Source organism: Chelonoidis abingdonii, chromosome 3 (assembly GCF_003597395.2).
Source record: "Chelonoidis abingdonii isolate Lonesome George chromosome 3, CheloAbing_2.0, whole genome shotgun sequence".
Taxonomy (NCBI): Eukaryota; Metazoa; Chordata; order Testudines; family Testudinidae; genus Chelonoidis; species Chelonoidis abingdonii.
Window position 1 is genome coordinate 60,247,965 of NC_133771.1, and position 22,231 is coordinate 60,270,195.

General features: G+C 40.1%; 1 protein-coding gene and 1 pseudogene across 1 annotated transcript in view; one reads left to right on the forward strand and one right to left on the reverse strand.

Moving 5' to 3' along the window:
- Positions 1–22,231, forward strand: part of KCNQ5 (potassium voltage-gated channel subfamily Q member 5) — a 539,982-nt gene that overhangs the window by 424,861 nt on the left and 92,890 nt on the right. Inside the window, exon 3 of the mRNA XM_075063805.1 lies at positions 2,300–2,426. Within this exon, the coding sequence (XP_074919906.1) occupies positions 2,300–2,426 (127 nt within the window). The remainder of the gene's footprint in view (positions 1–2,299; positions 2,427–22,231) is intronic.
- On the reverse strand, positions 6,140–8,937 carry LOC116815594 (mpv17-like protein 2 pseudogene; annotated as a pseudogene).

Consider the following 22,231-nt stretch of genomic DNA (forward strand, 5'->3'; position numbering starts at 1 on the left):
GGGCGGGCCGGCAGGGGTATATATCACCCGCCATGGCGGCGCCACTCTAGGGGGCGACCTGCCGGCCCACTGGAGTTGCTAGGGTAAAAGTTCTCCGACGAACGTGCACGCGCGGCGCGTACACCTACTGGAATGGATATGAGCAACACATCTCGAAGAACAACGGTTACAAAGGTGAGTAACCATGTTATCCCTTCCATGAACACACAAAAAGTCGGAAACCTCATCTGACCACATGTAAGCCAGATTTGGCCATTTACAACATAAAAATGGTAGCTAAATAACTAAAATGCCATTTCTCTAATTTTTCCAACCAGATTGTATTTCCTTTTTTCAGTCTTGGCCTACAGGGAATTGACCTACAGGAAATGTGCCACATACTAAACCACTATTGGGAATTACTACAAAAAGGAAGTATTTTGCAATATAGTTAATGAATTGATTAAGCAAGAAAATGAATAAGAAACATAAATACTCTGGAGTACTGTGCAGTAATTCTGTCCATAGAAGTACCTTAATGCTTGCTGAAATAGTGTAATTAAAAACTCCACTAACCTATCATATTAATTGTTCTTTGGATTTTTTTAAACAAATTAGTGTTAGGCCTTTTCTGTTACTGTGTTATGATTAAGGTGCTCTCATCTTAGGTTTGTATGTGATTTATTAATTTAAATACAAGGATTTACAAAGGTGAAAAGGGAAGCTTCCAAGGGGCTTGTAAGTACAGTTTACTACGTGTAATAAATTTAAATCAAGCTGACACATCAATTTAAGAAGGAATTGCATGTTTGGAAAAAGCTGTACACAAGGCTAGGCAAACACAATACAGAATATATCACTATAAGGCCATTAATTATAAGTTAAGTGGGCATTACTACACACCACAAAACTATTTATGCCATTAGTTCATGTAAATGAGTCCCCGAGTTAACCATGGGTGCTGTGTGCAACTGATTTGCTTTCGGGAGTGTTAGGCTCTTACTGTCTAAAAACAACAACATATGAATGATTTACTGGAAGAAAATCAAAGGTGAGTCAATCTTTTTCCTGCAAATATTCATCTGTTTAGTTTATTTGTAATACTTGCTTACTGGTACCATACTAGTCCTCATCCTGTAAGGATAACAAATCAATTGGTTGACATAAAACAGCTTTATTCTGAACAGAGAAATGTTTTCACCTGCCAAATAACTTTCATCCTTCATTTCTTGGTAAATTGCTTAATAAGTTCCTTTAAGTACCTCTCTCTTTCCTTTTCAAGTTAACCAAACTCTCATTTAATCATTTTAAAACCAGTATACCATATCAATGATATTTTGGGAGTAAATCTAAATGAAGATCATAGTACCATGCCTGAATGTAATGCCTTTGAATGCCTTTAATGTCTTTGAATTCAGATCACTTTAAGAAATAGTGGGCCAAATTCTACTTAGTTAAACTGCTGCAATTCCACTGACTTCACTGGTTGAACTGAAAGCAGAATTTGGCCTGCCATATGTGCTGCAAATATAGGCTGAAACTTTTGAAATGGGTAGACAATTGAAAGACAATTTTATTTTGAAAGTAAAAAAAGAAAGGCCAGATTTTTAAAGGTTTTACACACACAGTTGTATGTGGAAAACTTACACACAATTTGCACATGCATTTACTGGGCACAAACTGTGTATGCCATTGGCCAGTTATGGTCACTTCCGTTACCTGACTTTAATGAGAGCAGGAACCAGCCCTAAATCAGCAGGACAATACTGCTAACACATGCTGCACCAGATGAGCACATGGGGGGTTTATCTCAGACTGGTACAGAATAAAACTTCGTTTCTTGAATTCCTGTGTGTGGCCTAAATTATTTCACATGCATATCATTACCATGGAGTAAAATGAGAATATGCCTGCAAGAATACTAAGCTTTCAAAATAAGAGCCCAGTTTTGGATACGTATATGACTGGGTAACTTGTAAAATCACCTCGGGCCTGATTGTGGAACTTTGAAAGTCACTGAGAGTTTTGCCATTGACTGGACACTTAATTCTTTCACATTAAATAGCTGACTTTAGAAGATATTTTGTGATGCACAGACCAGGTTTGTGCCCTTAATAGGGAAACTTATAGGTGTTTGTATTTACTGTATGGATGTGCAAGTCCTAGATTTTGATGCCATACAGAGCCGGTTAGGTTTGATTCAGGAAAAGGAATACAGTTGCATTAGATGAATTGATTCATCAGGCATAATTGTCAAGTATTTCTTGCTATTTTGTTTCTAGAGCCTAAAACAGTCATGTCTCTTATTTCCTCTTTGCAGGAGTTTGTCATGATTGTTGTGTTTGGTTTCGAATATATCATTCGCATCTGGTCAGCTGGCTGCTGTTGTCGCTACCGAGGATGGCAAGGAAGATTGCGTTTTGCAAGGAAACCATTCTGTGTAATAGGTGAGTTTCCCAATTAATTTCAATGTAAATTCCAAAAGTTACAACCTAGCCATCACAGGTTGGCTGATTTCTTGTACACATCATAGCAGATTCAGTTTATTTACTTGATTTTACTGTAATTCTTTTTAAAAATGTCTGATTTGGAACCAACAAGTTGGTGCAATAGTGAACCTGTGTAACAGCAGGATCTTGGCTTTATTACCCTCATCCTCTGACCTCCCTGTTCTCTCCAGTTGCTATTTGCACTCACTTGTTGCATCTCATTTAAATTAGATTATAAACTCTTAGGGGCAGGACACATACCTGCCTGTGTTTGTACAAGACCAGACACCAGGGGTCCCCAACCTAATTGCAGTAGCACCCAAAGGCCCCAATGCAAATAACAAATAATCTCACCATCAGTTGCAGGGGGCTATAATGAGGGAAATATGAGTTGGTGGTGTTCTCAAAACCTTCCCAAAAGAATCACTTTTGTTGAAGCTGTGATGTTTAGAATGTGAGAACAACCAGGATTAGCCATGCTGCAGGTTCCTTATAAGTACACTAACCAAGAGAAGTGTGGGTGTGTCAGGTAAAGGTTGATTGGGAGCGTATGGAGAAGGTCACAATGGGTTTCTGCCATTTTGCATTACTCAGAGGTGTATCATCTATAAAAACATCATTAAGCACTTTATGGTAATTCCTGTAATTATCAATTGTAGGGGCTGTTTTTTCCAGTAATTACAGTAGAACTTTGAGTCCCATATCCAAACCATGGTTAGCCAGATCTAACGTGACCTTAGGGAACAACATGTCCCCTGAGGTTTACTGCACAGTTTGCTAAAGAGGAAAGTAGGGAGAGGAAGTTACCTGTTTCCCCAAGGCCAACTGGCTGAAGAGGAGACAGAAGGGACTTGTGTGTAGAAACTCCACTCTCTCCTGCCTTCCCCAGGCAGCCTTCATGGGGGAAGCCAGCCCCTCAGACATTCGCTCTCCTGCGTTCAGCCATATGAGTCCCCTGATTAATCAAACCCATGGGTATTAGTAATCAAGGTTCTACTGTATATAATTCAAGACAACAGAACCAGACAGTTCAGCACAGGTGGTTTATTAACCATAAAATAAGTCAAACATTTAAATAACAGAAACATGTAACATCCCAGATTACTTGCTGCTGTCCTAGAACTCTTTGGAGATAACCACAATTTGTGCAATCCAGCTTCAGTTTATCTTCAGTTTTCTTTCCTCCTACTGTGTGCAAGTCCTTTGCTGCTAACAAACTTCATTTTGGAGGTGTTAATTCCTTGCATAAAGGAAGTTAGTTAAGGGACACAGTCATGCTCAAAGTTATATATCCAAACCTGTATTACTTATGAACCTGTCGGTAATTAAAGAAGGCCAGATCATAGCCCGTTCTGGGCACTAACCCAAGAGAGCAAAGTGGGTATAAAGCACCCCATGTAGCCAGGCACCATAACGCAGCTTTCAGTACTTGGTGGGTAGCATGCTCCACAGTGCTGCTGTGTCCCCCCTGCGTGCCAAAGAGCAGGAAGGAGTGAGGAGTGAATATAGCTTTGACTCCAACCCCCAGCAGTGTATCTACACCAGCATATCGGGGAGCACACTCTGGCAGTCAGTCTCCCTTCTGGGCCATTCTAGGAGCAACACTACAACATAGACGCCATTGCGTGGGGCTAGACCATAATTTTAAGCAATTGTTATAGACTTTTCACTGTTTTCACTGGTTGTTTCTTGCTCTTCACTTGTTTCTAACTATTAGACTGGCCCCATTTGTTCCTGTCTCTGCTTTTTCTCATGGTCTGTAGTATTTCTGTGCTTCATACCTCATGCTGCAGCATTTAAAAAATGAACTAATGGAAAAAAATGTAATGAATACCTTTCTATTTGTTAGCATTTGTAAAATGTTTTTCCTGGGGGGACTCTCAATATTGGACCTAAATTATTTGACAGTATTACTCTAAATACTTAGCAATTTTCCTTTATGGGTTATTTTACTTTTACTTTTTGGATCATTTGAAAACTAGAATTCTTTTCTATTTTTTTTAAATAGGTCTACTAATTGTGTTGATTCATACAGCTTTATAAGCTGAACTCCCCATTGAAGTCAATGCAGAGTTCCTCTAAAATCCCATGGCCAGATTTGGCATTTTGTTATTCAATCCTTATTTACAGATTATTCATTCTACTTCCCATTTCAATGTAATAGTGATATCTTTACAGCCATTGTCTGTTTGCCCTTAATTTAATTTGCCCGTATATCCTCAGCAGATCTAACTACTTTTGCAGTCAAACACAATTACTTAGGTCAGTGGCCTAAGAGATGGAAATAAATGTTCAGATTACAAAAAGGTCAAGTTCAGAGAGCCTTTGTTTTTTTCAGTTTTCACTAATGACCTATCAGTGGGTAAGACCAATACTTACAATAATAAGCCTATGATGTCAGTAAGTCTGACAAGTTAGTTTACAAACAACTCTGTGTGCTCCTTGGTAAGAAAAGATACATCAGTACATGTTGGCCAGCTTTGCACCCTACTTGCTGTCTCAGAGGAAATGGGAAATAGAATTGTGCTATTCATCCTGGCTGTGCATTTTGTGTTAGATTGAAAGCTGCCTGCTGTCCCTTATTTTACCTAATTACTACTTGACCAGCATATCTCATCCACAGAGCACACAAGCACCGACCTATGTACTAAGCATATCAATTTGAAGCTGGAATTTCAGTACTGCAAATGAATGTTGCCATGTTGTGCTGTAGAGGTATGGAAACTGTTCCATACCACTGATAATTTTTGTTGCCCTTTTCTGTACCTTTTTCAATTCCAGTATATCTTTTTTGAGATGGGGCGACCAGATCTGCATGCAATATTCAAGATATGGGCATATCTAGGACACATTTACCCTAGGATGTTGCACTGCCACAAAACAAAAAAATATGAGCCATTGCAAAATTAAATAATTTTCATGAAAAGTCAATAGGAACAAATCTGTGTATGTGCAGCACCTAGCACAATAGATCTTGTCCATGACTAGCCTATAGGGTATTCTGTAGGGGTTGCACTCAGTCTCTCTGAGTCTCTTCACTTTGAGTACATATTAGAGCAGAGACTTGAACTCAGCCTCCACCCCTCAAGGCAGTGCCCTAACCACCAGGGTAAAGGCTAGTCTCTCCTGTTGCAGCTGTTCTAATTTGAATAAACACACAAAAATTCATATGGCCAAAGACAGAGTGTGAGAACAACTCTTTAGCTTGGTGATTGAAAAATCAATTATTTGCGCATCTCTTATAGTTATCCACTGTGATGGGGAGAGGAGGACTTGGGGTTCTGTTTTAGGTGGAGCTGGGACATCTATACAGCTGGGACATCTATACAGCTTCAGAGACAAACTAGAGGGATGGATTTATGACTCGTGAGTATAAAGATGATAGCTGAAGCCATACAGCCGATGAGGTCACCCAGGTCTGGAAAGAGCAAAGGAAGGGACATGTTCCTTTTGGTACAGATTGAAAATTAGGAGAGAGAAGAAGGTAGAACTGCCCAGGAAGAGGACACTATTATTATTGTTAAAGAACTTTCAAGGACATCTTACAGAAACACATGACTATAAAGCCGCTCTGATACTGGGGTATTTTAATTATTGGTCTAGTCATCACTGCTCTTAGAATCTGTCTCCAGTGTTTGTGGTCATTTGCTTCTGTGTTTGAAGCATGAAAATTATGTGTTCCATCACAGAGTAACCATAGCCACATATATCACTCGATACATGGAGTGAGGAACAGGAAATTAATCACCTAAACTTATGGCCAAACTCAGAGATCTGCCTTGTAAAATTTCCCAAATTTCTTGAGTTCCTGCCAGTTTTCCTTCATTTTTTGCCTTCCAGTGTGCCTAGTCCCATGAATTACCAGCCTCTCCTACCTAGAGAAGCTACCATCTGATCAATGGATAATTTTGTAAGGACGTTATTTATCCTTTAAATCCTGCAATGCTCCTTCTACCAGAGATACCAGTAAAGTATTAATGGTCCGATTGATGTACCAGTAGCAAACATACAAGCTATCTCGATCAGCTCTCACTTTGGTTTGGTGTTTGTCCTGATTTCCCAAATCAGCTGAAGTATGTCTGTAGTTGCTGGCAGTGTGCCACAACTCACTGTGTTTGTAACCAGAATGAGCTGGTTACTGAAAAGGGGCTTCCTGTAGCATGAGAAGACAGCAAAGAGCTGACTGCTCCAGCCAAAATCTTTCTCCTTGTTTCTTTTCACTCTGCATCCAATCCATATTGATCAGATAACTCAGGGAAGGGTGTTCAAAGTAGTCCCTCATCTTCCTTCCTTTCCCAGACCCTGAGAAGTCTGTCCTGTGTTAATTACCATCTTCTGCTTTTCCTGGGTCTTATTACAGGCTGAAGTAGCTGGAAAACTGCTCCATTTTAGATTTTGTAGAGAATTAATCAAGGCCATGCATAAAAGACAGCACTAATAAACTTATCATGAAGTTCTAGTTAATAATTTTTCTTATGTGCTTTATTATGATGTCACCACCATCTCTCAGTAAATTGTTTCATACAGCAGAGAGAAAATTTAATTCTTGAACTTGCATACACAAAAGCAATACTTAATGTATATGTCAGTAGGTGTGCTGTTCATATTAGCTGACCGTCTACAAATACAGGGTATACTCTCATAAAACTTCTGTACAGAATTCTCATTATAGTGCTCCTTCTAAAGCTGAAGTGATAGTTTCAAGCTTTTAGTTGGTTACCAATAAAGTTTTTAAGTTTGTAGGCTGTCTTACTAGTCTCTCAGTTTGCAAGGTGTCTTCTTTCTACTGATGGTCAGAGTCAGGGAATTGAGCAACTGGCAAGATAATTATATTCTGGCATCCTTTGCATCAACTATGGGTCACTAGCCACTGAGCTTCCTCCCCAGCAGTCACCAGTGTCTCTAACAGCCCCTGAACCTGGAGTTGCAGTGTGTGATCTATCTAGCTCTGCCTTGAAGGACAGTTGTTCCTCAGTAGTTCTTACGAAACTATGGTTGTGGCAGTAGAGTTTTCCATTGAATCTGACTGCCCCAACCTTCTGCAAAGTCCAGATTTGAATCTGGGTTTTCAGCCCCTTGTTTGGGAATGTTTTGACCTAGAGTTTTGGTTTGAGCCCATTGTGACAGAATATACTCCCGTATTCACACTCTACACACCATTGTAATAATCTTTATACAAAGGACGCCTTGTAAGGTATCATTTCAAAACTCATAATTTGCTGGTCAGTATTGTCCTGATTAAAATATGTATGTCAACATTGTATGTGAAGTTATAAGACCCCCGGTATGGTGTATGTTCCAAACTCCACAGCCCTGCCCCAACAGAAGGCAAACAGGGCTGTCCTAATCAAAGGGATGTGTGCTCTGCTTAATTTGCATTTAAGCATTAAACAGAGGCATCAAGCAGGAAGGGAAGACAAAGGAAGTTCAAACAGATGAAGAAAACAGCAGGGAATATCCTTCCCATAGACTCTTAATCTCCAGGGTTTTAGCTGGAAATGTATTTCAAAGGGGGACTGAAACTATCAAAAGGAGGGACAAACACCCCAAGAGACACGCCCCCCTCTCTGCCTATCGCATTCACCACACCCAAAGAGACAAAGAAAGCAGGCATTGGACTCTGGGGGAAGGGGTTCTGACCTGAGAGTTTGATCAATAATCTGCTGAAGCATCTGGTGAGAAACTTTGCTTGAATCCAATATAGTTTAAGTTAGACTATAGTAAATGTTTTATCTTTATTTTTCTTGTAACCATTTCTGATTTTATGCCTCATTACTTCTATTCACTTAAAATCTTTTTGTAGTTAACTTGCTTTACTGTTTTATCTAATCCGGTGTGTTTAAATTGAAGTGTCTGAACAACCATTTGAGAAATAAAATGGCATATTATTTTGCTAAAGGAATAATGGACTTAATATATGTGGACTGTCCAGGAGAGGGCTGGGCAGTACAGGTCATATGTTTCTGGGGACGGAATCTGAGATAGAGGTGTGTTGGGGTCACCCTCCAGTATAACCCAGGCTGGTGGAGCTAGAGTGTAACCCAAGTCTGGCTGTCAGTTACACACAGACACTCAGGGAGTCACTTGCATTCTGAAAGGCTGTTTATGAGTGGCCCAGATTGGAGCTACTTCAGCAAAGCACTGTAAGGCACTCAGGGTTGCAGAGCAGGGGTGACTGGTCTGGACTGTATCCTGGTATGTCAAACCCGTCTCTAGTAATATAAGATGTTTCCAGTGCAGGGCAGCTGTCCATGCTTTCCGATGCTGTATTTCTCCAGTCCAGTAATGCTTTTCATGCATCTCTGTTAGTCCATTAGTAGTTTCCTTACAGCTGCTCCTACTTTATCACTAGAGTAGCTGTAGTACGATGAAAGTTATACAAGTCCAAATTCTGCTGATGTTTTAACTGTGCAGATTCCCAACAGGGAAACTTAAGTCCATTCTCCATAATCAGTCTCTTGTATGTCATGCTTGGCAAACCTTGCTTTGGAGCATTCAGTGATAGCAGCAGCTATCATGTGTTACAGGATCTATTTCTCATTAATCAAAGTAGTAATTACCATCACAGGATATTTTTGTAAGCCTGCTATAAACAACTCTACATCTAGGTTGTTGCAAGGTCAGTTCGGGGGTTAATTTATTTATGAAATTATTTGTTATGTGCCCATCACTATAGTACATTACATAGATTAAATGCAAAGACAGTAAATTTACTGCCCTCAATAAACAGCATAAATAACCCCTTTCCTGTACCCCCTGATTATGGTCATAGTTAAGTATATGCTTAACCAAGGAGATGTGCCTTGCATTACAGTCTAAAGGTTGGAAAATTGAGGTCTGGAAGGATCAAGCTTCACAGTTGGGGGCCATCTGCTAAAAAATGCCCTGCTATAAACTTTAAGCAAACACATTCAGAGCCAAACCCTGTTTGCCTTACTCCAGAGAGTAGTCTAGTTATAGCCAACCAGATTACTCACTTGAGCAAGATTAACAAGATTTGTCCCTTACTAACTGTTAGTGAAGGTGCCTCAGATGATCTCAGCTGGCGCAGTGAAGGGCAGAGGAAGAGTGACATTTTTTTTAAGGTAAATAGGTCCCAAACCCTGTAGGACTTTTTCACAAATGTTTAGTGTCATGGCTGGCAGTCCTGACAAAAGAATTGTTTGGAGTGTGTGAAGCAGTTACCTACTCAGCCGGTAACAGGACTACTGGCAGACTAAGGTACTGCTTACTGTGAGTAAGGATGACAAAGTCTGGTCCTCTATTTTTAGAATCTACTTACCCACCATTCAAAGGAAATCTGCTTGGTTGTACACTCTAGTTCCTGGTTACATCTTTTTGGCATGAGCTGAGATCTCAGTAGTTTGGTATTCTGATTCTACTCTATGTATGTTCTTATAGCAGTCTCATCACCATAGTATCTCAGCACCTTCCAGTAGTGTATTAAGTGACGTGATTAACATCTGTCCCATGTGGTTCATTCTCCCACTCTCATTTTCTCTCTAGGGAAAAAATTGTGTGTGCAGCATCACATTTTGTTTTGGTATGGTTACTTTTAAGTCCACACTGTTGTGTGTTTATATTAGAGCAGGCAAAGTTGAAGAAGTACACCTTGCACTTTAAGTGGAAGGTGGTGAGGTTTGTAGTGGTAGTTAGCTCCTGTGGAAGTTTGTTCGACTCTAGGATTGGCCTCCAAGAAAGCTCTGTTTCCTGCACAGATGAGTTTTTCCCTTGTGGTAGAAAGTTCTATTGTGCCTGAGGAGTGGAGTTGTTGGGATTAGGACCAGGGTCAGAATATTAGGTGATCTTTTACCTATGCTGGGCCCAGATCTTTGAGCACCTTAAAGGTATTCAATGGGAAACCAGTGGAGAGAGCAGAGGGCAGGTTTGCAATAGAAAGTCCATGATAAATGTCAGAGATCCTTTTCTGTATTGTCTATCTAAGTGATATTTTAATTACTTTCTTTGAAGGCCTTTGGGAACTAATAGAAACTATTGAAGATCATTTCCAAAGCATTATGTACTGTGTCCACATGTGTGGTCTCATGCCAGATGATATCAGTCAAACTTGGTACATGCAAAAACAAAGCTAGACATTCTTTAGACATTTGAGCATAGATTTTACTTTGCTAGAAAAGGTGTCCTAAAGTCAAATGCCACAGGCTGGCCATTTAGCAGTCCGGAGTCCCTTCATCCATATTCACCCTGTAATTCAGTTGCAGATTCCGTTCCCATCATATTTTAGGGCTGGATGATTGGTCACTAACCTTTGAAACTCTTTGAGAACAGTTTGATGCTAGAATTCCCAGCAGCATCCCTGAGCCTTCAACACATCAAGAGGTTCATTGACCTTGGAGAGGAGGTGATAGGAAGTGGATATATAGTCAACAGCCCTGAGGAATACTGTACACTTTGTGTACTTTTTAGACAGGGTATGTCCAAAATTGCTAAAATGTTTTTAGGGACTGGCGCTAAACCTTCTGCTATTAGTGGTGTCCAGTATATGAAATTGCTGACAGAACTGGCCTCTGTTCCTCTCCCTCCCTCCAACCTTCCTTTATTCATTCTGAGATTTACATGCTCTGCTCAGTTGGTTATCAGATTACAATCATAATCTCTGTTGAAATTCATAAGATATTTACCATACCCCAAGCTAAATAGTTATTGACAATAACATACGTCCCTTACAGAACTTTTAGGATTTAATGTTTATGTTTTAGTCACTCATTTAGAGCAGGATTATGCCAAATATACACAGCCATCTATGTCAACTGAATGGAGTCCACAAAGTAGTAAAATAGCTCTTACCTCAAAATAATTGTCAGTCCCATTTTAGCTTCTTTTTTTTTTAAAAAAAGAATTGCTTCAAATATATTGGTTGCTGTGCAGGTTTCCCTTTGATATGATATCCAGTGAAGTGCTTCAGGCAGAGTGTTGAATTATTTAAAACCTTCACATTTTGATCCACCACTGGTTCCTTTGCTGGATGTATATTATTGTATACTTTTGCAACTGACTGTTGTATTGCCCCAACTGTGCAATGCCCAACCTTTCACTAGATTCTGGTGGACGAAGGTGCACCTGCCTGGTGGCAGTTTATGTTAAAGTCCAGTTTGTGGCATTTCCCATTATGAGCATGCCAGTGTGCATTTATCTGCAAGGTCCCATATGTGCCATTGTTATTTAGAGTTTCTGTACCTGAGTTTGTGCAGTCTGTGTAGAATGACATTAGAGTAATCGTTAAAGCTTATTACATTAAGGACAGGACAATTGTCAGTCTGATATCTGGCTATATGAACTATTTGTGAAGAGGCTTGCAGGTTTAGTTGTGCAAACAGCTCTTTCTCACAGCCCCAACCCAGTGGGTGATGGTATAGACAAACTCATTTGAAAAAATGTGATTGGTATATATTATAGGATCTTTCTATAACTACCTTGCAAATTTTTTGATTTTTATTTTTAGTGTCAGCAATCACATTAATCTCCTTTGTCTCTGATCGTGGACATTTGCCTCATTCATGTTATTCCGCCCCCGTGGCCCCCCGCCCAGTAAATACATTTTTGCTGTTCTCTGCCTACAGACAGTTTTGTTTTTTTCAGTTTAACCTATGATGTTTGAAGCTATCTTGTGTGTATTGTAAATCTTCCACTCTGTCTGATGCTTTTAGTTTTTGTAGCTATGATTATTATTATTATTTATTTTGCTTGTTTTCTGCTGTGGCTTCATCCTTAATTTGTCCCTAAGACTAGACTGTTTCTAATAAATTAATCTGTAAGCAAGGGTAAGTAGTGTAGGGTAGAGAGTATATCAGCATGAGGGTAGATGATGCAGTTGTGTTACTACTGGTCTGTAATTGCTGTTTCATTTTGATCACATATTGTAATTTAGAAAAGATGCATTCTCATTTCTTTTAGATAGCATGTGTTTTTCAGAAGTGGTTTAGATTTCTGTTATATCTTGCCAGCCTTTATTTGTTAATGGCAAGTTAAAATATAGGCCTGGCCCATTGGTATGTTCAATGTGGCCAATCTGATTGCCAAGTCTTGTTTTTAATCCAGACTTACAAGTACTTCATAATTGATCACAATGTCAGAAGAAGCTCCACTTTCCACAAATGTTTCCATTCATTTGCATTGCTGCAGAGAATGGAATGTTGCTCATAGCCATTGCTGAAGTGACTAAAACCCTGACCTTCAGAGTAGTGCAATGGGAGTGTCAGGATCAGACCCCAAATGGCGATCCACAAATCTATTTCTGACACCATAGTAAATGGAGTAAGGAGAAACATTCTGTAGCACAACAACAAATGTATTTATATCACACACTTAACAATATTAGATAACATTATATGCCAGTAAACGATGCTTTGTGTATTAACTGTCTATCTACAAATACTGCATATAACAGATCAAATCTGGCCAGCTTGCAGCAGTTCTGCTAGTTGGTACTTTTCCCTAGTGGCTATAGCTTGTGCTTCAGAATCTAAACTCCAATTTGTAAGAAAATATAACTTTTTAACCTTTATGGTTGTGGCCATAACCCTAAAAATATAAAGCAAATGTAATAATGCAGGGATAACTATCTGATTTTGCAGGAAGGCTGAAGTGACAGGTCTAAGAAAGGTGTCAATGACCGTATCTGTTGCAAATGTATGTTAACTCTGAAACCTAATTATAATCATTTAAATGTCTACATTTTTGTTTAAAGGATGAAAGAGACATGAGGAATGACTGTTTGCTATGGCCTTATTGGTCCCAGGATATTAGAGAGACAAGATGGATGAAATAATATCTTTAACTGGACCAGTTTTTGGTGGTGAAAGAGACAAGCTTTTGAACTTGCACAGAGTTCTTCTTCAGGTCTGGGAAACATACTCAGAGTGTCACTGTCATAGTATAATTCCTCAGTCTGAACCTTAGAGTTCAAATGTGAGGTACTAGCATAAATTCCTCTAAGCTTAATTACCAGCTTAGATTTGATAGCGCTGCCACCAGCCAAAAATTCCAGTGTTTGGCTCATTCTGGTCTCCCCAAAACCTTCCCTGGGAGACCCCAAGACTCAGATGCCCTGAGTCTCACCACAAAGGGAAATAACCCCCCTCCCCTTGTCTCCTCTTTACTTCCTCCAGGCTTCCCTCCTAGGTTACCCTGGAAGATTACTGTACTTAAACTCCTGGAATTACAAAACAGAGAGGACAATTTACCTTCCCCCTCCTTCTTTTCCCTCCCACAAATTCCCTGGTGAGCTGCAGGCTCAATCCCCCTGAGCCCCCACTAGGAAAAAATCCAACAGGTCTTAAAAAGAAAGCTTATATAAAAAGAAAGGAAAAGACATAAAAATGGTCTCTGTATCAAGATGAACAATATACAGGTCAATTGCTTAAAAGAAAACATAATAAACAGCCTTATTCAAAAAGAATACATTTAAAACATTCCAGCAACTACACACATGTAAAACAAACAAAACAATATAAGCTTATTGTTTTTCTACCTTTGTACTCACAACTTGGAAACAGAAGATTAGAAAACCTGAAGGTAGAGAGATCCTCTCTCAGAGCCGAGAGAGCACTAGAGACACAGACAAAGGACACACACCCCAAAAATTCCCTCCCTGAGCTTTGAAAAATCCAGTTTCCTGATTGGTCCTCTGGTCAGGTGTTTGGATCCCTTTGTTTACCCTTTACAGGTAAAAGAAACATTAACCCTTAGCTATCTATTTATGACAGTCACAGCAAAATACAAGATGGAACAGATTGTTTAGCATAAGTAGTTAACATTATAAGAGACCATTCAAGGTGAAGTGAGCAGTTAACTCCTCTGAAGTCATAGGACAAAAGCGGGTTAGTGAGTTATAGATTATTGTAATGAACTATAAATCCAGTGTCTTTACTAAGTCCATGATTTTTAGTGTCTAACAAGATTACGAATTTAAGCTCCCAGGCTTGTCTTTTAAAGGTGTTACGCAGGTTTCCTTTGAGGACAAGAACTGAGATGTCAGATATGGTGTGATTGTTTTGTGAAAAGTATTTGCCCAAGGGTGGTTTTGTCTCATCATTTTCCTGTGTGAGTTCATTCAAGAGCATAGGGATTGTCTTCTTTCACCCGACTAGTTGTTATTTGGGCAGTTAGTGCATTGGATGAGTACACCACATGTTGAGACAGGCATCTGTAGGACCCATGGATCTTGAAAGGTATGTTGCTGGGGGTATTGATCATGGTAGCAGTGGAGATATGTCTGAAGGTTTTGCATCTTTTGTTATGGCAGGGTCCAGTGCTGCTTTCAGTTGATATGTCCTGGTCTGTGGGGAGCTTCCTTCTGATCATGAGCTTGGCAACATTGTTGTTTGAAGAGCAGAAGAGGAGGTTTAGGAAATGTTTCTTTCAGGATGTGGTCCCCATTGAGTATGTATTGTAATTATTTAATAATACCCCTTATGGATTCCAGTGTGGGGTGATGGGTGACAACTGGAGGGGTATGGTTGGAGAGTTCTTTTCCACGCTGAAGCAGTTTCTCTCTGGATATTTGGCTGGCCAATTTCATGATGTGATCTACTTTTCTGATGGATTTTCCTTGTTTGGTGAAGGTGGTTTTAAGTGTGTTAAGGTTTTTATCCCAGGCTTTCTCCTTGGAGCGTATACAGCTGAGTGCCTGCCTGTAGATAACAGATTTCTTGGTATGTTTGGGGTGGTTGTTGGATCTGTGAAGATAAGTGCGGTGATCCATGGGCTTCTTTTAAATAGTTTCCTGTAGAGTTCAATTGCTGAAGCTGATCTTGGTGTCCAGGAAGTTGATATTGGTATGGGAGTGTTCTAGAGAGAGGTTGTTGGATGGGTGGTGGTGACTGAAGTTGTGGTGGAAATCTGTGAGAGAGTTTAGGTCATCTTTCAAGAGGATGAAAATATCATCAATGTATCTCAGATATATCATTGGTTTTGTGGTGAATTTGTCCAGAAATTCTTCTTTGAGGTTGGCCATAAAGAGGATGGTTCCCCAATATGCCAGCCTCAGTACCTATGGCTGTTCCCATTGTTTGGACAAAGTGTTTGTTGTTGAATGTAAGGATGTTATGGGTGAGGATGAAATGGATGAGTCTGGTGATGTATTTCAGGTAGTTATCTGAGTGGTGTCCACTGTCTTGTAGATATATGAAGCAGGCAGTAATGTGTAGGATGTTGGTATATAGGGAGGTGACATCTATGGTGCCAAAAATGGTGTTCTGAGGGAGGTTGTTAATATTGTAGTGTTTCTGGAGGAAGTCGGTTGTGTCATATTTCAAAGATCTGCATAACCTGTGTGTCTGATATCTCATTGTGGGGTTAACTGTGTGAGACTTGGAAGAGTATCACTACTTATTTTTCCCATCTGACCTTTACTTGCATTTCAAAAAATTCTCCTAACATTCAGACTTTATACTGCATTCAGAGCAGGGCTTTGTAACCTGTGTGGTGTGACAGGCAAATGGATGCAAGAGAGACCCCACTAGGTCACACTCCGCTAATAGAGAAACAAAATGCAGCAAAATCCTGAGGTTGCTAAAACCAAATGGGACTCAGGGTTAGGGAAGAAAGTAAATGATCTTTTCTCTCCATCCTCCTCCTGCTACTGTTGCTCTCTCTGCTTTTTCCCTGCCCCACCCATTTGAAGAGTGGCTTTTCTCCCCTACACTTCTCTCTAGCACAGTGCTCATTTATAAGGTAAGTGGTACTTCATGAGGCCCTGGAGCTGTCTTCACAGCTTCTTGAAGTGGTGCTGCCCCACAGCTGACAATTGTGTGTCCAAGGAGAGGAAAACAATCCACATCCCGCACTCCATACCAGTCCCCCAGTGCAACTACAGCATCTTCACCAAAAAGGAGTAATGGTCTAAAGTTGCAGTAGGGGAGGTTTAGGTTGGATATTAGGGAAAACTGTTTTCACTAGGAGGGTGGTGAAGCACTGGAATGGGTTACCTAGGGAGGTGGTGGAATCTCTTTCCTTAGAGGTTTTTAAGGTCAGGCTTGACAAAGCTCTGGCTGGGATGATTTGGCTGGGAATTGGCCCTGCCTTGAGCAGGGGATTGGACTAGATGACCTGCTGAGGTCCCTTCCAAACCTGACATTCTATGATTCTATGAACTCTATCCAAGAACCACCACCTCGTATCTAGTACACCTACCCATCTCCCAGCAACCCCACTACCCAGCCAGCACCCCCAGCATTCACTGGCTCCTATCACCCACCCAAACCAGTATCCACAGCCCCAACACCCAGCACCCCCACAAAAAAAATAACCCACAGCTTCTTCCTGATACCCTAAACCCACAATCTTTTGTAGTCGTGATGAGTGGATTAAGGCAAAAGAAATAGGTGGTTTCGGAGTCCTGGGTGAAGAATGGTTGGAACCTCCAATTGGGTCTCTCTCTGGACAGTATATATCTATAGTATATAATGACACCTGTGCCCCTAGACCTCCCCTCCTCTCCCCTCAGTGACCTGCTCCCTCACACACCATCCCCTTCATCCCTCTTCCCCAGAGCTGCTGTCCCTCAAAGTCCTGCTCCCTGATTCCCTTCCCCTCTCTCCAGTCCTATTTATTGCAGTACTGACCAACTTCCATACAGAAGGCTGGTCATATTTTCCCACTCTTTTTTTTTTATGTTTTAGTCAGTTTGTAATCCGATAGATCTTGACATTTAATCTATTTGTAATCTATTCCAGTGTAATATGAAGTTCACTCACTCCATTTAAAAAGGTTGAACAGATGACCCACGTAATTATAGGCATTTCAGCCTGACTTTGATCCTGGGCAAAATAATGGAATGGCTGATACAGGACTCAATTAATAAAGAATTAAAGGAGAGCAATATAATAAATGCCAGTCCACATGATTTTTGAAAAGTAGATCCTGTCAAACTAACTTGATATCATATTTGGTGAGATTACAAGTTTGTTTGAGAAAGGTAATTGGGTTGATATAATAGACTTAGACTTCTTTATGGCATTTGACTCAGTACTGCACAACATTTTGATTGAAGAACCAGAGTGATTCAAAATGAATATGGCACACATTAAATGGATTAAAAACTGGCTTACTCATAGGTCTCACTGTAACTGGAATGGGGAATCATCACTGAGCAAGTGAGTTTCTAGTGGGGTATGTTGTGATAAATGGACCTAAAAATTTACCTTAAGCTCAACTGTGAAAAGTATGTGAAGATTCATAAGATGTCACAATAACCTTTGACTTTTTGCCTCCCTAAGAATTAACCATAAAAAACAGATCAAGGAAAGGAAACAAGAAATGTTAAAATAAAAGCCTTTCTTAATATTTTACATTTCAAATGCTTTAACTGTTTTTTCTTTCTTTTCTATCTCTTTATTAAAAGGTTTAAAAGATTGTAATCGTGTTTCTGCCATGGTACAAAGTAGGCTGAGGTCTCTATATACCAAGCCCCTGACCTTGTTTAACACTAAGGTTGGACAGTGACTGGATTATGTTAACACCTTTGGCGCATATATTCCATCTAAACTAATATAACAGTTCTTGGCCCTATAACATTTTTATCAGTGACCTGGAAGAAAACATAAAATCAAGTCTGCAGTTGACAAAGACTGGGGGAGTGGCTAATATGAAGAGGACAGGTCACTGATGCAGAGTGATCACTTGGTAAACTGGGCTCAAGCAAGCAATATATCTTTTAATATGGGCAATGGAAGGTAGTACTTTAGGCAAAAAGAATGTAGGCCATACAAATCGGGGACTCTATCCTGGGAAACAGATTTGGGATTCATGGTGGATAATGATCTGAACATGAGCTCCCAGTGCGATGTTGTGAGCAAAAGGGATAATGTGATCCTTGGATGTATAAGCAGAGGAATTACAAATAGGAGTAGGGAGGTTATACTACCTCTAGTTGGCTGAGTGCTACTGGAATACTCTGTCCAGATCAAGAAGGATGTTAATAAATTAGCAGGGTTTCAGAGAAGAGCCACACGAATCATTGAGAGATTGGAAAACACGCCTTATAGAGAAGGAGTCAAGGAGCTCAATGTACTTAGTTTAACAAAGAGAAGGTTGGGGTAATTTAAGTACCAACATGGGGAATAAAAATTTGATAATGGGATCTTCAGTCTAGCAGACAAAGATATAACAATTGGTGGAAATTGAAGCTAAAACCAAGTTAAACGGGAAATAAGGTGCACATTTTTAACAGTCAGGGTAATTAGCCACTGGAACAAAGGGTTGTGGTGAATTCTCCATCACTGGCAATTTTTTCATCAAGATTGGATGTTTTTCTAAAATAGATGCTCTAGCTCAAACAGGAATTAATTCAGACTGCATGATCACAGTGGTCCCTTTTTGCCTTAAAATCAATAAATCTCATTCTTAAACTGAACTCACATCTTAAGTATCTCAGTGTTGTGTTTCTGATCATCAGGTACATTTCACTAAAGCTTAGTTTTGTTAAAGATTATTCCTATTAAAGTGAGGAGATGTCCCATTTCACCTGAGAGAGCCAATTTGATCATTAGATTTATAAGCTGAGAGTGTCATTAGTTTGATGTTATGTGGTAAATTTTTAAAGCAATTCATGAAGATTTAACAGTGTGACTCTTATTAATTTCAATGGAGTCGTGCAGCTAAATCACTGCACACAGCTATGAAAATTTACCCCTGCATGCCTCAATTTTGTACTGTAAAAGCTGTGCTGTGACTCATTCTCCTACTTAACAGTGTGCTTTGAAAAAGTAGATAATGTTGTGTGTGATGGGTGATGCTTTACAAGTAGATTATAAAGATAATTAGATGTTAATCCTCTGAAGTAGTAATGTATAAATTATTGATAAAGGCAGGGTCACCATCTCCACTAGTTGACAATAATTCTAAATATTTAATATTTAGAAGTGGGTGAAATATTCATAGCAAAATATTTTTTCAGTTAAAATTGCCTGATTTCAAATTATGGAATATCCACAAAATGCATGTAATTTTATTAAATTTTAAGATGCCTGATGAAATTTTGTACTTTTCTTTCATGCAAAACTCGTGACAAATTTTCATGTCACTTGTTTAGATTTCAAACTGGTTTAGTTGCTTGTAACTGATAATAAAGATCATGTGATATTAGTGTGGTTTCCTGATTGGTTGGGGCTGCATGGGTAGTTCACAGAAACCAGACTGGCTCATTTTTCTGAGAAGAGAGGTTGCTTTTTTGTATTCTGTCTGAAACAGCCATGAAAAGCCGACTTAGAGCACAGCATATTTGCACTGTGCTTTCCCATTTAGTTCAGCTATGCACATCACAGTATTAACGTTTCTTGTAAAGTTTTATTTTATTCCTCTTGAAATCATAACATACTGGTCATAAGATTCAAGAATTCTTTGGTAAACAGATTCTGGTGGGAAACAGGATGAATCTGCTGCAACACAACCTAGCACACACCTCCATACCACTCCTGAGTATGGAACCAGAGTGCATACATTACACCTCTGCCTGATCTCATGAGTGTCCGTGTATATCCTGTATGTGTGAGAAAGAGAAACACTGTCTTCATCCTTGTCTTCTTTCCACTAGCCAGTTTCAAACACTTCTCACTTCTCAGATGCTTTTCCCCTGAGATTTAGGTAAATAGCTCTGATACCACCCACTAGAAGACAGCAGATACAGTTAAGTGGCCTGCCAATACTGCACATTTACATTGCCTCCTTGTCTAATAGATTTAATAATTCCCTTTAAAATGTAGATGAAAGGCTTTGAGAATTGTCTTCTAGTCTACCTGATGCTACAAGGCAGTCATGGCTTGTTTCTTTGCTTCATTGCTTTGCTGTAGAAGCCTTTTAATACACTTTACCAGATAGCAATTATACAAAGGCTTCTTCAGTTTCTGTGTTAGAGACTCATAGTCCATTCCAAAGATTTACTGCTGAAAGCCATAGATTCTGTCAGGTGTCTCAAAGCGAGATTAAAGTGCTATTTAAAGGACAGTGGTCTGCTATGGGAGGTGCATATGAATTTGATCAGATTAAATGTTTAGAGACCAATTAGTGGAAAAGACTAGTAATGCATGAATCCCTGAAGAGTTTCTACTTGAATCTAATCTTACTTTGGAAAAAGCTTGCAAAAGTAAGGGCTGTCTTGAGTCAGCTATTAATAATGCAAAGATGCTTGCAATCAAGAATAAGGCCCTGCAGGTATAATTGCTCCATCTCCTGATGGCATAATCATAGAATTTTAAGACTGGAAGGGACCTCGAGAGGTCATCTAATCCAGTCCTCTGCACCCACAGCAGGACTAACTTAGACCATCCCTGACAAGTGTTTGTCTAACCCACTCTTAAAAATCTCCAAGCATGGAGATTCCACAGCCTCCCTAGGCAATTTATTCCAGTGCTTAACGACCCTGACAGGAATTTTTTCCTAATGTCCAACCTAAACCGCCCTTGCTGCAATTTAAACCTGTTGCTTCTTGTCCTATCCTTAGAGGTTAATAAGAACAATTTTTTCTCTCTCCTCCTTGTAACACCTTTTATTTACTTGAAAACTGTTAGCATATTCCCCCTCTCAGTCTTCTCTTCTCCAGACTAAGCAACCCCGTTTTTTTTTCAGTCTTCCCTCATAGGTCATGTTTTCTCGATCTTTAATCATTTTGTTGCTCTTCTCTGGACTTTATCCATTTTGTCCACATGTTTCCTGAAATGTGGCACCCAGAACCGGACACAGTGCTCCAGCTGAGGCCTAATCAGTGCAGAGTAGAGCAAAAGAATTACTTCTTATGTCTTGCTTACAAAACTCCTGCTAATATATCCCAGAATGATGTTTGCTTTTTTTGAAACTGTGTTGCACTGTTGACTTATATTTAGCTTGTGATCTACTATGACTAAGGCTACGTTTTAATCACAGTTATTTTTAGTAAAATCATGGACAGGTCATGGGCAGTAAATGAAAACAATCTCCTTTGAGTGTTTGCTCATGTCCATTCCATTCTAAGTGTATGCGTGTCCATGTGCACAGTTGTTGGAGATTTATGCCTTAGCAGTATCGTTAGGGCTGGCTGTGATGCCCCCTTGAGTGCTGTGTTCATGCATCAGTATATTAGGTGCCACCAATCCTATGCCCTCTTAGTTCCTTCTTACGGCTGATGGTGGTTGGTTGGAGCGCCTTGTCTTGCAGATCACAGAGCATTATCAGTTCATTATAGCCTTTTTTTCCTCTTATCTGTATGTAGTTTGTAGGTAGGTAGTTAGCCTTTAGAAGAGTTAGGTTAGTGTACCTACAGTCCCGGCTGAGACTTCATACCCGAGGAGGGTCTGCCCCGTTCACCTGGCTTCAGTGCGGTGCCTGTCAGTGATCCCCATGACAGCTGCCTGAAGTGTTTGGGGGAATCCCATAGAAAACATAACATAAACATAACTTTCGACCTCAAACGCAGAAGGAGCAGGATTTCTGCTTGAGGGCCCTCCTCATGGTGGCCGCGCTTCACCCTGCGTTGGAGCCCTCCACTGTGAACACCATGCCAAGTATTTGGGCTTCAGTGCGGAGCCAACTGCCTGCACTGTGCTGTGCCCAGTACCTTTCCCCCTCGCTGGTGCCAAAGAAGCAGCAAAAGAAGAGGAGCCCCTTGGCACCAAAAGACAAGGGGCTTTGGGCAAAGGACTTACTTCAGGCCATGCACCCAGTTTGGGGCTTTATGGGGGTACTGTTGAGGTTGGACCCCCCAGCCTGGACAGGGATCCTCCCCCGACTTCAAGAAGTAGCAGGGGTCTCTGGCCTCTTCCAGGACCACC